The sequence below is a fragment of the Danio aesculapii genome, chromosome 7 (assembly GCF_903798145.1).
Source record: "Danio aesculapii chromosome 7, fDanAes4.1, whole genome shotgun sequence".
Lineage (NCBI taxonomy): Eukaryota > Metazoa > Chordata > Actinopteri > Cypriniformes > Danionidae > Danio > Danio aesculapii.
In genome coordinates, this window is record NC_079441.1 from 26,290,372 (window position 1) to 26,315,660 (window position 25,289).

Sequence of the window (25,289 nt, forward strand, 5' to 3'; positions counted from 1 at the left end):
GTAGGCAGATCACTAACTGATCCTCATTACTTTCTTTTCCCTCTATTAATAGATGTCTGTTTGCATTTTAGCACAGGTTGATGATTTAGAAAAAAAAAGCAGCTACAGCAGGCAACTTGAAAATAAATAACAGCACTTTATATTTTGTAAAGATTTTTTTAGAAGAACATTTTACCATGGTAACCACAAATTAACCATTTTTTGGTAACAGTGGTTTAATCATGGCATTTTGTAGTACTAATTGTAATCTATTGACTGCCATATTACATAGTAAATACATCTTTACTGTTAAAAAATATGGTTTCCTTACAAAATAGACAATACAAATAAAGTAATAAATAAACAAATAAACTAATAATAAAAATAAAACTGTTGTTTTTTATACACTGTATGAAATTTGGATGACTGCAGGGATTGGTTTAGCAACATGAGAATTTCTTGTCCAATAACTACATTTTCATTTAGCAGTTTCTATTTCAACTGCATCCTTCATGGCATTCAATAGGCCTATTTTATTTTGTATATGCAAGCAAAAAAAAAAAAAACCTGGCAAGTGATATAACGTGGCCAGTGAGTGAGTGTGTGTGTATATCTATATCTATATATCTATATCTATATCTATATCTATCTATCTATCTATCTATCTATCTATCTATCTATCTATCTATCTATCTATCTATCTATCTATCTATCTATCTATCTATCTATCTATCTATCTATCTATCTATCTATCTATCTATCTATCTCTCTCTCTCTCTCTCTCTCTCTCTCTCTCTCTCTCTCTCTCTCTCTCTCTCTCTATATATATATATATATATATATATATATATATATATATATATATATATATATATATATATATATATATACACACACACTCACTCACCAGGCACTTTATTAGGTACACCTTACTAGTACTGGGTTGGACCCCTCTTTGCCTTTAGAACTGCCTTAATCCCTTGTGGCACAGATTGAACTAGTTACTGGAAGTATTCCTTAGATTTTGCTCTATGTTGCTCTAAAGTATAGAGATTTTGCTCTATGCTGACGTGATAGCATCACAGAATTGTTGCAAATTTGTCGGCTGCACATCCATGATGCGAACTTCCACCACATACCAAAGGTGCTCTATGGGATTAGGTTCTGGTGACTGTAGAGGCCATTTGAATACAGTGGACTCATTATCATGTTCAAGAAACCAGTCTGAGATGATTCATGCTTTATGACATGGCGCATTATCCTGCTGGAAGTAGACGTCAGAAGATGGGTACAATGTGGTCATAAAGCGATGGACAGGGTAAGCAACAATACTCAGGTGGGCTGTGGCGGTGACACGATGCTCAATTGGTACTAATGGCCCAAAGTGTGCTAAGAAAATATTCCCCACACCATTACACCACCACCACCAGCCTAAACCATTGATACAAGGCAGGATGGATCCATGCTTTCATGTTGTTGATGCCACTCTACCATCTGAATGTTGCAGCAGAAATCGAGACTCATCAGACAAGGCAACATCTTTCCAATCTTCTATTGTCCAATTTTGTTGAGCCTGTGTGAATTGTAGGCTGACAGGAGTGGCACCCGATGCGGTCTTCTGCTGCTGTAGCCCATCTGCCTCAAGGTTGGACATGTTGTGCATTCAGAGATGCTCTTCTGCATACCTTGGTTGTAACGAGCGATTATTTGAGTTATTGTTGCCATTCTATCAGCTAGAACCAGTCTGGCCATTCTCCTCTGACCTCTGGCATCAACAAGGCATTTGCGTAGAACTGCCGCTCACTGGATATTTTCTCTTTTCCGATCATTCTCTGTAAACCCTAGAGATGGTTGTGCATAAAAATCCCAGTTGATCAGCAGTTAAAGTCACTTAAATCACCTTTCTTCCTCATTCTGATGCTCGGTTTGAACTGCAGCAGTTCGTCTTGACCATGTCTACATAAATGCATTGAGTTGCACATTGAGTCATGTGATTGATTCCTTAGAAATTTGCATTACCGAGCAGTTGGACAAGTGTACCTAAAAAAGTGGCCGTTGAGTGTGTGTGTGTATATATATATATATATATATATATATATATATATATATATATATATATATATATATATATATATATATATATATATATATATATACATCTATATTGATTTGGAACTGGTAGCCTTACAACGTGCTTTTGAAAAACTGAATTTCTTGACAATTATGCATGTATTGTGTATACATACTTGAAGCATTATCTATCTTCCTTCCAACAGAGGCTACAGCCATTTGGCTGCTTGTTATATATAAAAAAGAAACAGCACAAGTTCTCTCGGTTTACACTGGCTAAAAGGCGGATGACTGTGATATTTCTTCGGGAATATATTCCAGAGGTGTGCTCTCATTCATTGTTCCACAACTGACATTTCCCCTCTCTCAGTCAGTGGTTCAGTCCGCCTGTTTTAAAACCCTCAACCAAACGCTTTTGTATTGCAAGGCTTTCAGCTCTCCACTAGAAACATCTGAAGACGTTCAGTGTAGCGAAGAAGAAGAAGGTTTAACACAAGACGCAAACAATATTATCATACAGCTCGCGTCGCGCATAATCAAGGGTTTGTTGTCCACCAATGACCATGGACGGACTGAGCAACAATAAGAGCATGTCTTACAGTCGATGGAGTTATGACAGGTAAGGACGCCGTCATACTGTAAACAGTCTGCCAAAATCTGAGTTTTTATGTTAGTGTTGAATAACTGAAATGATTTTAAGTAAAACGCGACGAGGAATGTTTACCACCTAACCAACCCACAGCTCATTGCGGTGATAAGAGACGCTGATTTTAATGACAGAAGAAGTTATCTACAAAGTTCGTGGTTCGTTTGAGAAACAACAACAAATGGCTTCTTTTAGTCAAAATGAATGATTCTTCGTAAACGTGATGCTGTACTTGTGTTTTCCTTTTCGTAAAACCGCTTGTAACACGGCGACTGGAGACATTTTTCCTTTTTGACAGCTGAATGGAGAACTGAAGGTCTTCTGTCAAACAGCGCTGTTGTATGTTCATTTAAACGTCATTTTTGTGTTTTACAGTAGTGGTTAATGCGCATCAGCGTTGCTTTTGGAGAGCCAAACGTCACGGTTTTATTTCAACACGTGCTGTTTGCAGCGTAGGCTATCTCTCCTTTATTTATTAGCCAGGCTTCAGCAGCATCCTCTCCGCTCCACTGTCAGCATCCAGCTCTCTGGATGCATCATGAGATCTGCCTCGGTGCCTCTGTTTATGATGCCAGGGTTCATCATGTCTGCAGTATGTGACACATTTGAAATTTCAGTCAAAACCAAGGATGTGATTGGTATGCTGTGACTGCGCTCTCGTTGCTCCCCAGAGGAACTAGTCTTACTCTGTAGCATTTCTCCACTGGGCATGCTAAAATAGAGCATTTGAAGTGCATATTATGTATAAAGTGCCCTGATATGCACACTTCTAAATAGAACATATGCAAAGCTGTATTTGCTGTATGAATCAATAGGTTTATGTAATAAGCTGTAAGATTCAAATGTCTTTTTAAAAATGGGTGGGGCTATGGGATATTAAAATTCTGGTCAATTAGTGAACTTTGAATAGTTCTTTTACAGTGCTGGTTGTGAAATTCATTCATTTTCCTTTGGCTTAGTCCCTATGTTCATCAGGGGTTACCACAGTGGAATGAACTGCCAACTTATCCAGCATATGTTTTACACAGCAAATGCCCTTCCAGCTGCAGCTGATACACTCTCACATGCACACTCAAACACTACGGCCAATTCAGTTCGCCTATACTGGATATCTTTGGATTGGGGCAAACTGTAAACCCACATGAACACAGGGAGAACATGCAAATTCCACACAGAAATGCCAACTGACCTAGCCGGGACTCAAACCAGCAACGTTATTGCTGTTAGGTGACCACTGAGCCACCATGTCGCCGGTTGTGAAGTTATATTTGTAAAAAACAAAAGTGCTAACCAAAAAGTAGTTTTCACAGTGATGCCATATAGATGAACCTAATATGATTTCCCAAATAATCTTTTAGTAAAAAAGTTAAAAGAACAACAAGTCATTCATAGGGTGAACAACCTTTTCATAATCTAAAAAAGCTTTTTCTGCTGTATATAATCCTTTGTGGAATGAAAGATTCCATAATGGATCAATCAATGCTGTTTTTTCCCATAGGGAATTTAACTATTAAACCACCCAACCCATCAAAAGTAGAGGAAAATCTGACAAAAAAGACAAAGGTACAAATTGTGTTACTTGACAGCGATTATGTTAGAAAAACTACATCTACATTCATTAATTTTTCTTTGACTTAGTCCCAGGTTCATCAGGGGTTGCCACACCAAAATGTATTATATTTATTAGTATTTTGAGATCATAGGGAGGCAGAGTCAATGACATAATTTGTATTACCTCATGAAAAAAAAAATTTAAATAAACGAATGCATGACACTTCCTATTTGAAAAATGACCTTTCAAGAGAAATTAAGGCAAGTTCAGCTTTATTGTCAGGTTGCTACATGTGCGGACATGCACTGAAACGATATGTCGTGTCTAGGCATGGGCCGGTATATGGTTCTGATGACCTTGGATAAAAATGTCTTAGTTTTTACGGTAAAGTGATTTCTGCTCTGAAATATATTGTTTTTAAATGTCTGGGTAAAAAATACAACTTTTTCCCACCATTTTATCACAATATATATAATTTTAAGAAACGTTTGAAATATTTTGGAGCAGTAAACATGTCAGGCTAATTAATTCAAATGAATCATTGACTTCTGCTGTCTTCATTTGTTTCAAAAACACTGATTTCTATACAATTTAAAATGGTATCTTTGGATATCTTTTTTTGCTGGACATAGTGTTGTCCTAAAAACAAAAAAAAGAAGAAAAAAAGTCTTGCATAAACTGTGGGAACGGTATAACAGAAAATGTTGGTGGTTTCAAAACCTTGACTTTTCCAAACCACAGTATACCCTGAAAACAGTTATCGTCCCATTCCTAGTCATGTCTCCCAGGACCACAGTGCTACACAAATAAACATAATCATAAATATGAACACAACATTGGATGTAAGAGCTCATTTAAACTATGCATATTAGGGCTGCACGATATCGGAAAAATCTAACATTGCAATATTTTGTTATTCTGCAATCAGATTGCACAAATTATAATAAACAATCTACAATCATAGATAAATACAGTAAAGAAAAAGATACAAATTAAATGCACAAGGCTTTTATTTTTTTAAGAGTTTAACAGGAAAGCAGCAATTATATTAGCAGCAAAATAATACTGTGTAGTTTTCCCTGTATAAATAATTCAATAAAATGAACCGTTAGTAAAAATGGAGATACTGTTGTCCAAAAAAAAAAAAAAAATGTAAAAAAAGTGTCTTACATATACTGTAAAAAGCATATAGCAGAAAATTTTGGCGGTTTTAAAACCTTGACTTTTCCAAACCACGGTATATCTTGAAAATGGTTATCGTCCCATGCCTATGTAAAACTTAACAATATTGTGCAAGATGTTGTGTGATGGAGGTATTTAATGATGATGAAAACAAGTAGTGCAACATGATTTATGATAAATACACAAGTAGATTTTATTTTGTTCTTGTAAGGTGGTTTAGGTAAAGTCTCTGGATATGGAGAAGAGTGTTTCTTCTAGCGGTTTGTCAAGTCCACTCACCTGTGTAAAGCCCACTCAAAATGTTTTTCAAGAGCTAAAGAGTGATTTTAGGAAAGTATCTGGTGCAAATGCGCAAAACTTCCAGTTAAAGTGTCAGCATTATGCCCCAAGTCTAGGAGAAAACAGCATGGGCATAATAAACGAAAAAAAAATTGTGTGTGGTGGATTTCAACAAACATACAAACAAAAAAAACATCTGCAAAAATATCCCATTTGGTCGACAACCAAACGTGAACACAGTTGAGAGTAATTGAATAGGTTTATTGTAGAAAAAAAAAAGTAGAAATTTAAATGAGCATCTCTTTAGGGTGGACACAGGTGAAAATAACAAACAAACAAACTAAATAACCTGTAAATCTTTGAAGCTTACCTTCCTCCCTGAACATAAACAAAGTCAAAAGTAATCAAAGTAAATAAGCAGGCCACCCCGACAAGCTCAAACTCTCAAAAAGTTGCAAGCACGCATGGACATTTGGACAATATTAAAGTTTAGTCGTCGGCCGGAAGGCTAGGGAAATCCAGGAGCTCTCCACTCCCAGGAAATCTGCCGGAAGTTTCCTTTTATTGCTCTCCATGACAAGCAGCCAATCAGAGCCTGGACCACATTGAAATGATAGCCTATGGGATAATAAAACACAACACAAGAAGGAGGGACAAAAGAAAAAGACAAATGCAATGCACAGAAAAAATAAATAAATAAACTTTAGTCGTAGCAGGCAGAGAAATGAAAGAATGTGCTTTCATTGTGAATTATTAATTAAATAATACAAATAACTCATATCTGAATGTTGTAAAAGATGACTGAAGGTTATTTTCTAATGCTTTATTTTTATCTGTCATTAAAATGTCACGTTTGGTATTTTAACCTCCTAGGGCTTGAGTGTCCACGTGCATGGACAGCACATTTGAGCTCTTAAGTGGCTATTTAATATACTTTAAATGTTTTATATTTTGTTACAAACATACAATGTCATCCTGCAACTGTTTTTCAGCTTATGAAATGTGCCAAACTCTATTTTTAACTGTCCAAAATGGGAACAATTTTTTTTACTCTCTGATAGTCATAGCAAGTAAAAAAAAATCTATGTTAAATATGCATTAAAAAAATCCAGAAAAAAGTGTTTTATGTAAATTCGGACCACCATTCCACGTGTATGGACATAATTTCTTCTTTAAAAGTACATCATATCAAAAGATGATACTTAGGTTTTTATTCTAATTAGGTTCTAATAAGCCCAAATAGCAAAGAGAAATAAAAAATTGCATGTAAAAACACCTTGGGCCTTAAGAGATTAATGTGATATTAGTATTCCAACGATATCTGTAGCAAGAAAGCTCTTCTGAGCCCCCTCTGTTCGGATCCTCCAGATCAATTTCTTTTTGTATTCTGTACAATAATAATGCTGCAGAAAAAGCTGTCTCAGGTTTTTTGGGATTATTCATGGTTTGCTGAAAGTAATTTGTTAATTCTTGTAATTGTGAGGAGAATAACGCCACCTCATTATCCTCAGTTCTCAGTAAAACACTTTTCTGACTGTTTGCAGTTTAATGGAAGTTACTTTGATAATTAAGACATAAGGAGAATCACATAATTATGACACTGGGTTGGTTCACTGAGCCTGGTTTCTCTCAAGGTTTTTTCTATTTCTGTTACCTGATGTACTTTGGGTTCCTTTTCACTGTTGCTTTTAGATTGCTTAGTTATGTTCTAAAACAAATTTAATATGCAGGAAATATAATTGTGTTTAATGGCACTGAACTTTTTGAACGATGCTTCAAATTGTTTTACAATGAATGAATTGCTGAGGCGGCTTGGTGGCTCACTGGTAAGAATTGTGCCTTAAAGAAAGAAGGTTGCTGGTTTGAGTCCCGGCTGGGTCAGTTGGCATTTCTGTGTGGAGTTTGCATGTTCTCCCGTGTTCGTGTGAGTTTCCCCCAGGTGCTCCGGTTGTTTCAACAGTCCAAAGACGTGCGCTATAGGTGAATTGAATAAATTAAATTGTCTGTAGTGTATGAGTGTGTGTGAATGACTGTGTATGAGTGTTTCCCAATACTGTGTTGCAGCTTGAAGGGCATCCACTGCTTAAAACATATGCTGGAATAGTTGCCGGTTCATTCCGCTGTGGTGACCTTTAAATGGAGACTAAGCCAAAAGAAAATGAATCTATGAATGACCTTTAAGGCTGAATTTGATTTGAATAATGTCACTGCTGTTCAGATTTGTCTCATTTGAGGTTTATAGTTATTATTGGTGTTAGATTAATGCATTCATGGAGAAGGAAAATATGGAACATTTCATTCGCTCAGAAGAACAATATTACATGCGATACATCTGAGATTGTACTGATACACACCTGGATTGAAGAAAAAAAAAAAAAAAGGACACACACTTTATCGTCAGTTCACGATTTCAGATGCAGCACATGTCCCCCTGTCTGTTTCCCCAAGACCCTTTTGGCTAGTTCATTGCTGGCGGATGCATGTGGGTGATAGGGCATGGAGGTAAATGGAGAAAGTGTTCCTATGGCAAAGACAGTGCTTCAGAGAACAGCTGGTGCTTCTCCTGCAAACAAAGGGAATACTATCCATCACTGAGCACTGTCTCTGATGAATGGATAAAAGACAATTCCTGCCAGCACATCAGACTCGTGTACATCCCAGATCATAGTTCTTGTCTGCATGATACCCAGCAAATACGCTTGCTGCGATGGAGACAAAGCAGCACAATGTATTGTTGAACTGATTGTAGTCATTTTTTAACCAGCACCGCAGTAAGAGCATTTTCCCTCATCTGTTTTATTCAACCCATACCTTCTGTTAGATCAGCTCCAGAATGATGCCCTGAGCTAGTTTGGGATTTAATGGAAGCAGCTCTGATTACAGATTCCTACGTGCACAGCTCACGCGAGCATTACAATTGACAGCCGTCCTCATCAGCTCTGGAGTTGCTCTCAGATCGTCTAATCAACAATCCCACATCCCCATTAACGCAGAGGCAAGGTGTTTGCTGGAGATAGTTTTCAGCACAGAAGAACTTCAATAGACGTAGTTAAGCATTTTTATATTTCTGTCAAAGAGTGGGGAGGCTGCTCCAATTATCCAAATTAATGTCAAGTGATCTCATTAGGAAGCTGATAAGGTGCCTCGCAATGGCCATTAGACAGACCTGATGATAATTTATTCCTGCTTTTTATTTTTCTTCTTTTCATAATAATCACAGGAGCAGACAATCGTTGTGTTTAATTGACCCTTTGCTATGCTCAGCCTGCTTGGTTACTGTTGCCAATGCTCGGTGCTCTGCACACTAAAAGATTTATTTTTGCTATTTTACATTAATACAATAATTACAATTAATTGCAATAATACATTACTTGCATCTCAGAAGACAAGCCGAAATGCAACACGCGGGGGCTTTTGGAGGTGCAAGATTGCATTTTGGGAGCGCAGCCACTCAACACAATTCTGGGTGTAAATAATACCACTCTGATGACAGATTTTGGCTAAGGGATTTTAGAATGATCAAAATAACATTTCAGATGTTGAGCAATGTGGTCAGTCTGCTGGTTTGTCTACGAATGCAATCTCAATGCTCCCATTTTTTAAATTATATGATCTGTTTTTTCTATGCGCATGCTGGAATTTATTTAGCAAATGTGTTTCCATTGTAGTTTATGCACATTTTCTTTTATTGGATATAAAGTTTACCCTACTTATGCGCACCTTAGCAAAAATGTGTACGCATCTTTCATCTTTCTATTAAGCATTTTTAGATCCATGTCAGAAATATAAAATAAATAAGATATAGTAAAACATAGCTAGTGAATACATTCACATCCATTTACATGCATATATCCACAGTCATATTTTCTATACTTTTTAATTGTTAGTGTATGCTCCATTTTTCCATTTTAAACTATTAAGGCTTAGAACAACGTTGTAATAAACAGGATAAAGTACATCCAGGTGGTTGTTTTCAGAGTTTTTTAAATGCAACAGCTGATATAAGTCTTAAAAAATATGTCAATAAGCCTCTCTGGCTCTATCCTGTGATACCAACCACCTGCATGTACTTTATTCCTTACTTAACAAGCACAACTTTTATATTTTAACAATGCATCAATAAATGCTAAATATTATGTTAGTAAATAACTAACATTAACTAATAGGACATTATTATAAAGTATCACCAGTGTTGGGCACGCTACTAGCTTAACTACATTTCTCAGTAGCGTGCCGGTAGCATCGCTACATTATAAATCCAATAGCTTTTCAGTAGCAAAGCTATTTTTTTAGTCAAATAGCACAGTAGCGTCCACACAAGCTACATTTACCGATCGCAGATCAATAAGTGACAGCACTAACATTCACGGAGCTGAGAGGCCGGTGTCTAGCCGATGAAGGTAAATCCATATAATGGCGAGAATGACGATTTTTTCTTCTTGTTTTACGATGGTTGGCAACTTTTTGGTGCGTTACTGCCACCTCTTGCTATTAATGATTCTATAATATGTAAGTTAGCGTAATTTAACGCTTATTTGTAAATATTTCCCTTTACTATACAATACTATAGTATTTTAAATGCGTAACACCTATTTTTATTGGATTTTTAGTTTTTTTCTGTTATATACTTTAACTTGTTTACAGTAAATAACTGAACTGAACAATTCTGCCACATATGATTCATTGACAGTTTTAGTGTTTACTAAGGTATGAATGATAATTTAAGATGCTTTGATTTAAAAATGAAAATGGCAAAAATAGCTTAAATGTAGCTAAGTTACTTTTTCAAAGTAGCTTTTAGCTTAGCTTGCTACATTTCCCAGGGTGTAACTTTTAGTGTAGTTAAGCTACATTTTAAGTAGTGTAGCTAATAGCTTAGCTTACTACCATTTTCAAGTAGCTTGTCCAACACTGAGTATCACCGAAACTAGGTTATATATATTTCTCATACCTTACTTCACACGTCTTACTATAGTGAAAAACATGAGCACTGAGATGGTGCAAAATTGGTGGGAGGCACACACTTCTCACATCATTCATCACCACAGCTCAAGGACTGAATTCCAATATGGGTTGAATTGCTTCATGAATTACACAGAATGTCGTCTGTGTTCTGACTAATACATGGAACCGTAGTATGACTTTTATGTGAAGACGTACTTTCTTTATGGCAGGTGCTTGATTTGTGGGATTAATTTTGTATTTCTGCTCAGAGCCAGAAGGAATGTTAAGATTGCTCAGGGGAAAGAGATCTCCAATGGATGACATCTCAATTTTCTCATCACAGAGAAGGTCTGCATTACCTGTAGAGAGAGCTACCTGTTAGCATTTATATCCGTCTCGGTGCAGTGATTTATCTTGTGCATTCACCCCAGAAGTACTTGACCTGGTGGTATCCATCTTTGATAATGGGCGTGTGGGTCTTCTGGTTTTAGATAGCAAGAGAAAATGTCATATGTTTAAATCGTCTGTGACACATAGATGTATATAAATAGATGCCTCATTACTGGCAATTTCTGTGGCCAAGAATGGAAAAGAATGGTCAAAGCACTGTATGAACAGTCAAGAGTAAGTTCATTTTGCATCTGCATTCAAAGTTTTATGCTTTTACCGTATGATTATCTACAGTTTATCTACAGAGTGTCTAGAGTTTAGCAGATAATTTATTAAAAAAACAACAAAAATATGAACTGCATTAAAATGTCATGATTCAAAAACGTTAGATTAGATTAATGCATGTAAAAACCAAACTTAATACATTTTTAATAACCTGTGAAATGTTGTCCTGTTTTTATTTGAGAATTCAACATTTACTGTATAACCAGAGGCCGCAATATTGTGGCATATTGAAAAACTTGGGTTTGTACTTTGAGTGATGACACATTAAACATTTATTACACTAACACACACATACATATAGTACACATAAACACTCACCAGCCACTTTATTAGGTACACTTTATTAGAACTGGGTTGAATACACTTTTGGCTTCAGAACTGCCCTAATCCTTCATGGAATAGATTCAACAGGTACTTGAAATATTCCTCAGAGCTTTGGGTCCATATTGACATGATAGCATCACACAATTGCCGCAGATTTGTCAGCTGCACATCCATGATGTGAATCTCCCCTTCCACCACATCCCAAAGCTGCTCTATTGGATTGAGCTCTGGTGACTGTGGAGGAAATTTGAGTGCAGTGAACTCTTTGTCATGTTCAGGAAACCAGTCTGAGATGATTTGTGCTTTATGACATGGCGTGTTATCCTGCTGGAAGTAGCCGTCAGAAGATGGGTACACTGTGGTCATAAAGGGGTGGGCATGGTCAGTAACCATACTCGGGTAGGTTGTGGCGTTGACATGATGCTCAATTGGTTCCTATGGGCCCAAAGTGTGCTAGGAAAATATCCCCCACACCATTACACCACCACCACCAACCTGAACCATTGATACAAGCCAGGATAGAGCCATGCTTTCATGTTGTTGACGGCAAATTCTGACCCTACTATTCGTATGTCGCAGCAGAAATCGAGACTCATCAGACCAGACAACGTTACTCCAATCTTCTATTGTCCACACTGTAAAAAAAATGCAGGGTTCCACACAATTCATTTATGTTGTCCCAACACAAATCAAGTTAACTTAACGCTTCTAACAAATTTACGTGGATTGAACATAAAAAATTAAGTTGTCTCAATGAAATATCAAGAATTGTGTTGATTTCAGCTTATTTTAAATAAGTAGTTTGAACAAGCAAAACACTTTTTTTTTGTGCAATTTGGGTGAGCCTGTGTGAATTGTAGCCTTAGTTATCTGTTCTTAGCTAACAGGAGTGGCACGTTTCCACCTCATTCTTATGCTCCGTTTGAACTGCAGCAAACTGCAGAGTTGCTTCCATGTGAATGGCTGATTTAGAAATTTGTACCTAATAAAGTGGCCGGTGAGTGTATACTGTAGTTATGAACTCAGCCACACATACACTAAACATTTTTTCAATGCTGTTCTGTCAGCAGTTCTGTCAAAGCATACACTACTATTCAGTTCTGTCAAAGCATACACTACTATTCAGAAGTCTTAAAAAGTTTGGTTATTACACTCTAAAAAATGCTGGGTTGTTGTGACACACTGGGTCAAATATGGACAGACCCAATTTTTTTTTACATTTAAAAAAAAAAAAAAATTCAACAAACCACAGCTGGGTTTGTTCATATTTGGCCGAATGTTGGGTTACAACAACCTAGCTTTTTTTTTTTTTTTTTAGAGTGTACAAACTACAATTGTTGGCATTTTTTTCCTTTTTTTATTGTCTTAAGGCTATAGTTCCTGGATCCACCAACATAGGCTAAAATGTGATGCTATAGTAACTTAACTGTCTCCCATGTTGGTTTAGTTAAAGGTTTAGGAGATGCATCTGGGTTGTTTTCATGGTAGTGCAATTGTATTGTTAGTTGTAAAAATGACAAATACAATGGAAGAAGTGCTTTAGGATCTTTGATGCCCTTCTGCTAAAATATGATGCAAAATGCTCCTTGTGATTTTAAACATTGTTGAAAAAACCAGCAAACAATGTAATAATACCTTTCCAAATTATTGTTTTTGATCTTTGTTGTTCGTCGGGTTAATTAGAGGATGTCCATGCTGCTCGAACTCTGCAGACAGATATCCAAGCAGAGCAATTTATGTGAGGCTAAGTAAATAAGTGTTCTTGTCTACTATCGACTTTTTGGAGGTTAGTCAGGAAAAAGGAAGCAGATTTATAAGGCTTGTTGTTGATTCTTTTCACATTGCACCCCGTACTGTAAGAAAAGCACACGACATGTTTGTTTTGGTATACAGTATGTGTGTGTGTTGGTAAGCAAATGTGTTGTCTGGTCTTATTGAGTACATAAGCGCTGTCCAGTTTTGGCCCCTATAGCAGTGACCCCTGACATACAGTGGACTCAGCATATATGATTCATTTGGGACTTGTTTCTGTGGCAACCGTTCACCTTTGACTCTATGTAGTAAAATTCTCATTTACTGCAGCTTTACAATGCATGCTCTAGTTCTGTTTCTTATGGAGATGGTTGATGCCTTGGTTATTGTGGATGAAAACGACAGCAGTCTTGGCTGGGATTTTCTGTATGTTTACCATTTGAATTAATCTTTTACGATTGTTGAGTATACTAATGTGCTTGTACTTGTGAATTTTGATTATGAAGTGTGGACTTTTTTTCATTGTATTAAAAAAAAAGAATTATGATAATGTAGTGCATAAATGAAATGTAATAATTAATCATATTTTGCACCATGTTAATCTGTTTTTAAATGAATAAAATCTTTGTAATTTATTAGTTGCTCCTCAAGTATTTTTTTGAAGAAAGTTTATACTTTTTTAATCCGTAAGGATAGTAAATATTGTTACCAATATTGCAAAAAAGAGGAAAAAAGTCAAATAAAAAATACTGTCTACTTTTGTCTATTAAGCTGTTTTTTTTTTTGCTATTGAGGCATTCAGTTTTTCCACTTACAAAGTCCGCTATGTAAATAGCAAATGTGCCATGGTGCGACTCAACTGACTCTTAATTGAAATGGGAGATGAGACTCAAAACACACCCATAACTCATTAAGAGAATAAGCACAACCCTGTTAGACCATGCGCCAGGGTGCAAACTGTATATTTCCATCCTTAAAATAGCAAAAGTGGATTCGGACATACCCTTAATGCTTTTTGCGACACACTCAAAAAAAACAAACATTTTTTTTTTGCTCATTCAAACTAATTTAAAATGAGCTGAAACAACACAATTCTTGAGATTTCATTAGGACAACTTATTTTTTATGTTCAATCCACATAAATTTGTTAAAAGTGCTAAGTTAACTTAATCAGTTTGTGTTGGGACAACATGAATGAATTGTGTGGAATCCTGCATTTTTTACAGTGCATGGGCTTTAGACTTTGTGCCTAGTTAACTTACTCTATTTGGGTTGGGACAACATGAATGAATTCTGTGGAACATCTGCATTTTTTACAGCATAGAAAATATTTATCATAGTTTACACTAAAATAGAAAGCAGCACACCAGATTGAAATATTGTTAATATTGTTAGTATTCATGTGATGCTGAAAAATGTAGTAATGGCTGCTAAAAACTTAGTTTTACCCTCACAGGATATAGTGTTTAATGAACACTCTAACATTGTTTTCTGTTCGTTCATACTACTTATTCAAAATGAGCTGAACCAACACAGTTCTTGAGTTTTTTTAGGGGGACCACCTTATTGATTGGTGTTCAATCATCTTAAATTTGTACAAATCAATAAGCTAATTTAATTCCTTTATGTTGTCCCAACACAAATTGATTGTGCAGTACACAACATTTTTACAGTGAAGTATAATAAAGGAAACTTAGATTTTTTTTTTGTACATTGTAGTAATATTTAACAATGTTAGAATTTCTGATCGCATAAATCCAGCTTTGGTGAACAATGAGTTTATTATAAAATGGACATTTTAGTAAATATAGATGAATATACATCACAAGAACATAATATATTATATGGTGTTCATCAAGGATCTATCCTAGGCCCAAGTCTACTTTCGTTATATATATATATATATATATATATATATATATATATATATATATATATATATATATATATATATATATATATATATATATATATATATATATATATATATATATATATATATATATATATATATATATATATATATATATATATATATATATATATATATATATATATACACTTCCCTTGGGTAGTATAATTCATAAATATGGCATGAATTATCATCTTTATGCTGATGACAGACAATTATCATTTTTGTTGAGCCCAGAGACACTGCTGCAATAAAAAATTTGTCCAACTGCATGTACAATATTGTACAATGGATGACTGCAATTTTTTAAAAAGTTAAATAAAGATAAAATTGAAATTCTTAATGTGGGCAAAAAACCTGAGCGAGAGATGATTGAAGCAGAATTGTGTTCTTTAGGTATACAATCCAAAAAAGAATTAAAGAACCTGGGTGTTATTTTCGATTGTGATCTTAATTTTGAATCTCATATTAATCAAGTTACAAAAACATGTTTTTATCATTTGAGAAATATTGCCAGAATTCGTTCTTTCCTATCTTTTGATGATGCTAAGAAATTAATTCATGCTTTTGTTTTCTCTCGGCTTGATTACTGCAATGCTGTTTATACTGGTTTACCTAGGGGTTCTATAAGGAAGTTGCAACTGATACAACATGCAGCAGCCAGAGTTTTAATGAAATTGAAGAAACAAGATCATTTTACACCAGCATTAATAGAGTTACACTGGTTACCAGTGCACCAAAGGATAGATTTGAAGATTCTTTTATTAGTTTATAAGGCACTACACGACTTGACACCTTCTTACATTTCCGACTGCTTATCAAAATATAATCCAAACCGTTTGCTACGCTCTTCTAGCGCTGGACTTTTAGAATTTCACTCTGTAAACCTGATGCAATCTGGCGGCACTTCTTTTAGTCACTATGCTCCAAAAATTTGGAATTGATTCCCAAATGAAGTGGAATAATCCCCTAGCATTCATGTTCTTAAAAAGAGTGTTAAGACGCATCTTTTTAAAATTGCGTATGAATACAATAATTTATGAAGTGTATGCATTTTATGTATATTGTGTAGGTGTATGTATGTATACATGTATGGTGTGTGTGTGTGTGTGGATGCATATGTGAGGACTATTGTGTGTGTGTTATTGTGTTATTATGCATATATGCGTGTACACATGCTTTTATCTGAGTAAATATTTGTTGTTTATTATGCTTTATTTGTCTATACAGTTTTATGAGGTTTATTTTAATGTTTGTTTGTTGTTTGTGAAGCACTTTGAGTTGCATGCATGTAGGAAAAGTGCTATACAATATTATTATACTTATTATTATTATTATTATTATTATTACTATTATTATTAAAATGAAAATTCGTAAGTTGAACATTTATTTACCACAAATTTAGCCTATAAATCTGCTTCTCACTAAACTGTATAGACAAAATTGATGCTGAATACTATTTGTCTCTTACTATTTATAAAACAAAATCAATTTTACTCTAATAAATATCACTAAAACACATCTGCAATATGGCAGTATACACAGTGTTGCTCCTGGAAAGACATGTTAAGCAAACAAATGCTGCCCTTTTGATTTTCTCACTGTAAGGTGTGAGTATAAGCTTTTCTCCCAAAGGCCAGAAACGGGGCACAGAACAGAGAAACTGCACTGCTCTAATTACTGTCTCACACTCAGAGATGTGGAGCTCACCAGGGAAATGCAATCGCAGGCTGGAATATGTTAAAACAGAATTGCTTAAAGCAGCAGTGCGAGAGAAAGAGAGAGCGATATAGAAGATCGCCCCGATGTCCCTATAACACATAAAATATGAGGCATGTTTCTTCCTGCTACATCTACTCCTCTCTGCCTCTCGAAAATCAGCCCTAATTGTCCGAGCGCTTCTGAAACGACACTTAATTATACTGTAAATACTGTGGTTTTGATTTTATTACGGCCAGTTACTCATCCACAGATTTTTCCACTGAATAAACAGACAGATGATAATTATAAACCAAAACAGGCTGAAGACGTGTTGAGTGGCGTTAATTGTTTATTTATTCTTTATCCTCTCGGTTCACCTCAGAACCTATCTGCCAGTTAAATCTGAGGGTTCTGATTAATTTTCAGTGATGAAGGGTATTCGGTTGTGTGGGAGGAAATGATTCAAACCTACTGTAGAAGCTTTTTTAAAAATTAAAAGGCGTTAGCATGGCATTATTAACATTAGCTTAGGAATGATTATTTGTTCCTAGTGAGCTCCCAGCATAGAAAGTGTTTGGGGAATACATTTTATGATCTTAACAATATATGACTGTTTTAAAAGAACATTTAAGTGGATTGAACATTTAAAAAATGTTCAATTCACTTAAATTTGTAGAACAATTAAGGCTACGTTCACACTGCAGCCAAATATGGCCCAAATCAGATTTTTTGCCCACATGTGACTTGGGTAAGGACAGTGTGAACAGCCCAAACCGCATTGAATCTGATCTTTTTACTTCAGTTTTCATATGTAATATTAAATCAGACACAAATCTGATGTTTTGCAGTGTGACCAATGTCAATGGTTATGTCGGATTTCATGTGATTTTACACAATTTTCGAGACACATGCGTCATCATTCTGTGCTGCAATTGTCATCATCTACTCAGCAGCATAGTAGAATAGCACACAGGGCAATTACTTTACCACAGAAAGATAGTTGTTTTTTTTTAAAGAATTTGAAGGTAAAACTGATGCTTCTTAACCAAACTGGCTAATGATTGGTGCACGTGTTGATCGCAAAGCTAAAGAGCATCATGGGTGTTGGGGATAGGGGGTTCGTGCACAAAGGAGGGGGCACTTTTATTTTAAGGGGGAACATTCTCTCTGAGAGAAAAAAGGGCAGGTGCTCAAGCACCCAAACCCCCCTTTTGCAAGTGGCTGTTGTTTATAACGTAGTAAAATGAAATAACTCCGCAAACAAAGATAAACCAATTCCGCCTTCACAGTTCAGTCTGTGGCTGCTCATTAACCTTTGATGAGTTCACTACACAGGTGGTCAGAGAGACGTGCACCACGTCATAAATCAAAAATGATCAGTGTTTTCAATCACAAGTTACTTATTTTTAGATTTCAAATGGTGAAAGACACATTAGTAGTAGCAAAACAACCCTTTACAGTTCTTGAAATACACCACGGTTGTCTGTGAAAAGGGCAATAATCATATAAGCATGATCTGACAACGTGCTTACTTCGTACAGTACACATATTGTGTGCATAATTAGACATTTGTGCTGTCCGTAACTGTACTTTTGCACATACGGGTCAGTTTAGGACCATGATCTATACACAGTGCTAATCTGATATTGGCCACATTTATAACTGCAGTGTAAACAGCCATGAAAAAAAAACAGATCTGAGAAAAAATCTGATTTGAGCACTAAGCCTTGCAGTGTGAACGTAGCCTAAGTTAACTTAATCGATTTGTGCTGGGAAAACATGAAGGAATTGTGGGTGTTTGGGGTAAGCTCTACCAAATTTGATTAAATTAACTGTATTCTCAGTGTCTTGCATTTGAAATTTGCGCTAAAACATAATTTAATATTTTGTTTGCACAACTTTGCTTGTTGTTTTGGTCAGGGTGATGTGTAAATGGTGAAATGTCTGCAACAATCTATCTACACCAGAAAGGCTTTTGCGAGTAGGCCTGGTGCCTCATGATCAGAAATCGCCAGAGAAACTAACTGAAATGGCAGATAAAAAAGCTAAAATCCTGTCGCTCTTGAAAAATGAAATTTCAAACATGAAGGAATTGTGTGAAACCCAGCATTTTTTTTACATTGTAGGTGCTAGGGAGGATGAATATGCAATATTTGTGTGAGATATGGGGGCGTCACGGCGGCGCAGTGGGTAGCTCAATCGCCTCACAGCAAGAAGGTCACTGGTCCGAGCTGGGTCCGTTGGCATTTCTGTGTGGAGTGTACATGTTCTCCCCATGTTTCTCCCGGGTGCTCCGGTTTTCCCCGACAGTCCAAAGCCATGCGCTTTAGGTGAATTGAATATGCTAAATTGACCGTAGTGTATGAGTGTGAATGCAAGAGTGTATGGGTGTTTCCCAGTGATGAGTTACAGCTGGAAGGGCATCCGCTGTGTAAAGCATATGCTGGATAGTAGTTGGCGGTTCATTCCGCTGTGGTGAACCCTAATTAATAAAGGGACTAAGCCAAAAAGAACATGAATGAATGAATGAATGTGTGAGATATGCATTTTCAGTATATTACAGATAAGCAGCTTTAAGTATGTGTGGCCTGTTCACGTAGTTGTTTCTTGGAAACTGCATAAAAGCCTGTATAGCTCTATTATGAACTTCATCTTAGAAAGAAATATATGTTGTTTTATGGGAATAACATTTTAATAGCCTTAAAATAGCATCATACATTGGTTCATGATTATACTCAACTATAAATCCATATTCATTTATTCAGTTATTTTACCATTGTAGAGCCATTTTAATTATTTTTATTTTTTCAACCCAGACTCATTCTGATTACTTACCCCGCAATACATTTCTGGAGGAAGTGAAGTATATCCCAGGAGGTACCTTTTTTTGCAGTTTTTATTTTTACAAATCCCTGAGGCAGCTGTGTACACTTTTTGATACCTCAAATTTCTCTCACGAGTGCCATTTGCGCCTGCAGTTCTCTCGGAAATCCACCAGAGGCCGCTGTCGACTGACTGACCGATACCCCCTTCCCTAAACCTAACCAATATTGTTTTAAAAAGCACAGATTGACCAGCCCCCACCCACTTCCCTAAACCCAACCGATAGTTTTTTGAAAAACAATCCAGAATAAGAAAAGCCTGATTTTTACTACATTTTCACCCTGTTTTTCACTTGTTTATTTTATTTTTTGGCTTTTGTTTTTATCTTATCTGCTTTCTGGAACCATTCTTCACCAGACTTGAACCTCTCTTAAATCCTCTGACATACACACCAAGCCACTGGACAATCTGGTAATAACGAAAAAGCCGTCCACATGGAGGTAAGCAGTCAGCTGGTTAGCGCAAAAAGAAACGCTGTCATACCGCCCCGTAGCATTTGTTTCAAAGACAAAATGCAGCCATACGTTCCTCTGGCTACATAATTCGCGATCTCCAGAAATGTATGTAGGGCTACAGTACATTTTCTGAATAAACCCATGTTGTTGTTTTTTTTTTTTCTGCAAACCACACGATTTCATTTTACCAGCCATGGTAGCCATGGTAAGAATCAGTCAGTCTTAAAAGATTGTACTGAGCATTTGAAATGTATCATTCTGATGTCTTGTTACTATATACATATCCATCTTTGTGGGTGCTTTCAATTAATTTAAGTATTAATTTATCTTATACTCCATTAACCATTCTTTTAGACTAACCTTAATAAAATCAAGGTCAATTTTGAAAGCTTAAAAATGCTTTTCTTCTAGCAGTTCTATTTTGCTAACCGCTGAGTCATTTTGCTGCAGGAGCTGAAAATGACAGATAAGCAAAAATAATAAATGCAAGACTTTTATAGGGATTATTGCATCTTTTATTCTTATTTAAGGAGAGTGAGAACCATACATTTTATTCCTTGAAATTGCTCACACAAGTCTTGTTGTTTCCTATTCATCAATCAGGATGATATTGACATTATTATTAAGGAGCTCGCTCTCTTTGGTTGCCAGTAGGCATTTTTCCCCAAACTAAAATAGCTTTATTGATCCTACTTGGAAAATAAATGAACAGTTGTTTATTTTGATTGTTTAATCAGTAAAGATTTTTAACCATTTTCAACAACACAAATATATATAAAGTGCCTATATTAGGAGGTATTTACAGTATATGAAGTGTATATTTCTATGTTCTATCTTTCTGTGTCTTATAAACCACAAAACACAGAAAATCATTTAAAAAAATACATAAAATAATAATCATTCTAGTACTGTATGATCACTTATTCTTTTATTTTATGTATTCATAAGTATTGATTGAATATGCATTTATTATTTTGACATTGACACCATAACATTATTACCCTTTACATTTTAAAGGTAAGACACTTACACTGACTATAAGGTACTGTATGTATATTTTTCCTATATACTGTACACATATCAAAAATAACCTGTTTGTTCTGTTCTCAAATGATGATGCATTAGCCTTAGAAACTGAAGGGCTATAAGTGCTGGATGTGTAAATGTATATTCCATGGAAACCTTTTTTCTCGAGGAAACACTTTTGTGTTATTGTATAGCCGATTGTTTGACGTCATCCTGAATGACCAATGCTCCTCTTCGCTGTACTTATTGGTAATGTAATGGTTGACATCAATCACTAGATAGACGTTATCCTGAGGTAAAGCTCTTATTAATCAAATACAGGAAGAGGGTGATAAAAGATACAGTATAGTGTAATTCAATGCAATATCTTTATCCCTGCATGGACTGGCTATAAGGAATAACCATTTCCTGATCTGCAGGATAGCTTAAGCCTTGCCTGTCAAAACCAAATTTATATTTTCAATTATATAAAAATGTAGTCTTCTATCATCACACAGTACAATATGATCAAGTCAAGATTAAGTGTAATCACAAAATAAAGGCATTCAAATGCTTCCTATGAACCAAGACCTTCTAATTAAACATGGATTTTATGCTTCAACAAGTAAGTGTTACATTGTAATGCATTTCTTAATTTATTCAATAATTTATTCTGACAATGTTCTGGTGTAAGTACCAAATACTAACTAAATAACTCTGCACAATTATGTGACACTGTTTTAAAACAACAGTTCAAAGAACAAAATATTAAAGGGCACCTATAATGAAAATCATCTTTCAGAAGCTGTTTGGACAGAATATAGTGTATAGTGTATATGGAGTATAGTGTGTCCACAGTCATATTGTGGTGATATAAAGACAACAAGTCTCTATTTTAAAAAATTCCTGACGTTAAAATAGGATCCAAAACCCTCCCATTTTGAGTCCCACTGCAACGTGATGTAGGAGCGCGGTTTCCCTGCCCAACAAATTAATTGACAGCCATGTATTAACATGTCTCCGTAGTATCATGTTAACAAGACAGGACGTGCGCAAAACAACTGGGATTAAAAGATCTGTTCAGCTCTCTGTGATCATCAATCATTATCAAATGTGATCAAGAATTGATTTACAAGTTTAAAACATTTTTTAAAATGGTGCATGTTTGTAATGAATTACAGCAGTTTTACCATCTTTACTTTATCACCACAGCCACATCTCAGTGCAATTATATAAGACGACTCTTCAATCCCAGTTTGTGGACATTAAATCAGGTTTATTTTGTACATTAACATAACGGCTATCCATACAGCAGTGGATATTAACGTGTATCCTGTCACATTTGCCGTGCAAAAAAGTGCAATGTTAAGCATGTGCCCTGTGTCTGTGTATGTGCGTGAACTTTGTAATGACATTTTGTGTGACTCATCATTGCAGAAAGGCTTGAATTGACCCCACAACAAATACATCAAATAATCATTGGGAAAGTTCTTACTGTAGTATTTCTTACAAACGTTATGTGAGATGTGCTTCCTTCATGTCTGTCACTGTGCTGTTTATCTGAAACAGCCGAGGGGGAGATTGAGGCACACTCTGACAGGCATATGGTAATGGTGGGTGGGGAGAACTAGCATTAAAGGCACAGGCCACAAAAACAGCTACATTGTGTTCAGAGCAGCAAATCCTTATATTCTGAAAGGTAAAATAAAAAACCTGATGGGTGTTTTGAGCTGAAACTTTACAGACACATTCCGGAGACACAAAACACTTATCTTAAATCTTGAAAAAGTGGTAAAATAGGTGCCCTTTAATATTGAAGAACTTGGTCCACCAATGAAAAATCCAAAGCAGACCTAATGACGCACACTTTGAGTGTTTTGTTGCGGTCTGAATCTGTTTTCATATGAATTGGTTTTGTAAAGGATTGAATGACTAATTCTTAAAAAGTCACTTATTTCTGTCCTGAATGAAGCGTTTTGAACAAATCAAAGTGGATGACTCAAATGAATCACTCAAACTAACATTGAACCTACACTGAGTCACTGAAAATTGTCTCTGTCTGGTTTGGTTTGGTTGGGTATATCTAGTCATATCTGATGTTGTTTAGACAGTCAGTTGAATCACAGTTAGCAGCAAAATTCACTTAGTGAATATTTATATAGGCGCAGTGGGTAGCACGATCACCTCACAGCAAGAAAGTTGCTGGTTCGAGCCTCGGCTGGGTCAGTTGGCATTTCTGTGTGGAGTTTGCATGTTCTCCCCGTGTTTGCGTGGGTTTCCCCCGGGTGCTCCAGTTTCCCTCACAGTCCAAAGACGTGGTATAGGCGAATTGGGTTAGCCAAATTGTCCGTAGTGTAAGTATGTGAATGAGTCTGTACGGATGTTTCCCAGTGATGGGTTGCAGCTAAAAGGGCATCCGCTGCGTAAAAAAAAAAAAAATGCTGGATAAGTTGACGGTTCATTCCACTGTGGCAATCTCAGATTAATAAAGGGAGAAGTCGAAAAGAAAATGAATGAATGAATGAATGAATGAATAATAATATGGCTGGGTAGTGTGTCATTGGAAAATAAAAACTATGCATTGTGTTAATAGGACTTGATGACAGTTATTACATGAAAGCAAACATGGTAAATGGCCATAAAATATGGGCAAAAATAAGAAATGTCTGAAATGATGACCCAAACTAGAATTTGAGGTTGACAAAGCTAGAATGTGTTGTTCAGAAAGGCATTGGAGCTTGCATTGGAGAGTTGCATGACCTGTTGCATGAAGTTGTATGAAGCAGAATAAACCCTGGACCCCTGGGCAATGGAAACATGTAATGTAGTCTGATGAGTCATCTATCACACGTCATTTTCTATATTCAGACTGCTTTATGTTGGCAGAAATACAAAGCCCACCTTTAACACAATGTTAGCCCTGGGTAAACGGGAAACTGGAGGCCATCTTATATGGTAAAATACGTTTGCAAACCATGCACAGAGGCAAATCTCAGAAATAAAGGTACATAAGCTGTCATTAGGGTGGTGCCTTTGAAATGGTAAAGTAAACATATGTACCTTAATCAATTTCTGCTCAAATTTTTCTAAATGGTTCATGCATGTAGCCTTGTTAATAGTGTCTTATATGAACATGTCTTTTTATTTTTTTATAATTTTTTTCTAGAAATTTAAACAAAATACATTTCAACATTGCTAAAATGGAGCGGGATGATACACAAGCTTATTAAGCACAAGCCGGTGGGCAAATATGTAGTATGCACCCTTCAAGGTAAAATTTGAATAGGAGTAGAACATTTGGTATTCTAACGCAAAGCAACTGCTTTCAACAGATCAGTTCATATTCATAAACACATTTAATATGCTTAACAGAAAACTATTCAATATAAACCCCCAAAAATTGTATCTATAATATAATAAAAACAAATAAACACAAATAACTAATCAATTTTTCTTAAAGTGATGAAACACACTAGTTGCCCCAACAGACTACTGTGTATTTTTAGGGTCTTGTATACAGTTGAAGTCAGAATTATTAGCCCCCCTCTTTATTTTTTTTCCCCAATTTCTGTTTAACGGAGAGAAGATTTGTTCAACACATTTCTAAACATAATAGTTTGTTCTGTAGACTATAAAAAAAATTGCTTAAAGGGGCTAATAATTTTCACCTTTAAAATGTTTTTTTTTTTTTAATTAAAAACTATAGTCGAAATAAAACAAATAAAACTTTCTCCAAAAGAAAACATATTATCAGACATACTGTGAAAATTTCCTTGCTCTCTCAAACATCAATTGGGAAATATTTAAAAAAAGAAAAAAAAAATCAAAGGGGGGCTAATAATTCTGACTTCAACTGTATATCTTTAAGCTATTAATATAGACCCTTTAGATATACCTTTTCTAAAAGGTACCGCCCCATTGAGTGTGTAG

The 25,289-nt window shown here is 35.7% G+C and overlaps 1 protein-coding gene across 1 annotated transcript in view; it reads left to right on the forward strand.

Moving 5' to 3' along the window:
* Window positions 1-2,548: 2,548 nt before the first annotated feature.
* tub (TUB bipartite transcription factor) overlaps window positions 2,549-25,289 on the forward strand; it is a 159,283-nt gene continuing 136,542 nt past the window's right edge. The window contains exon 1 of the mRNA XM_056461467.1: window positions 2,549-2,668. Within this exon, the coding sequence (XP_056317442.1) occupies window positions 2,607-2,668 (62 nt within the window). The 5' untranslated portion in view covers window positions 2,549-2,606. The remainder of the gene's footprint in view (window positions 2,669-25,289) is intronic.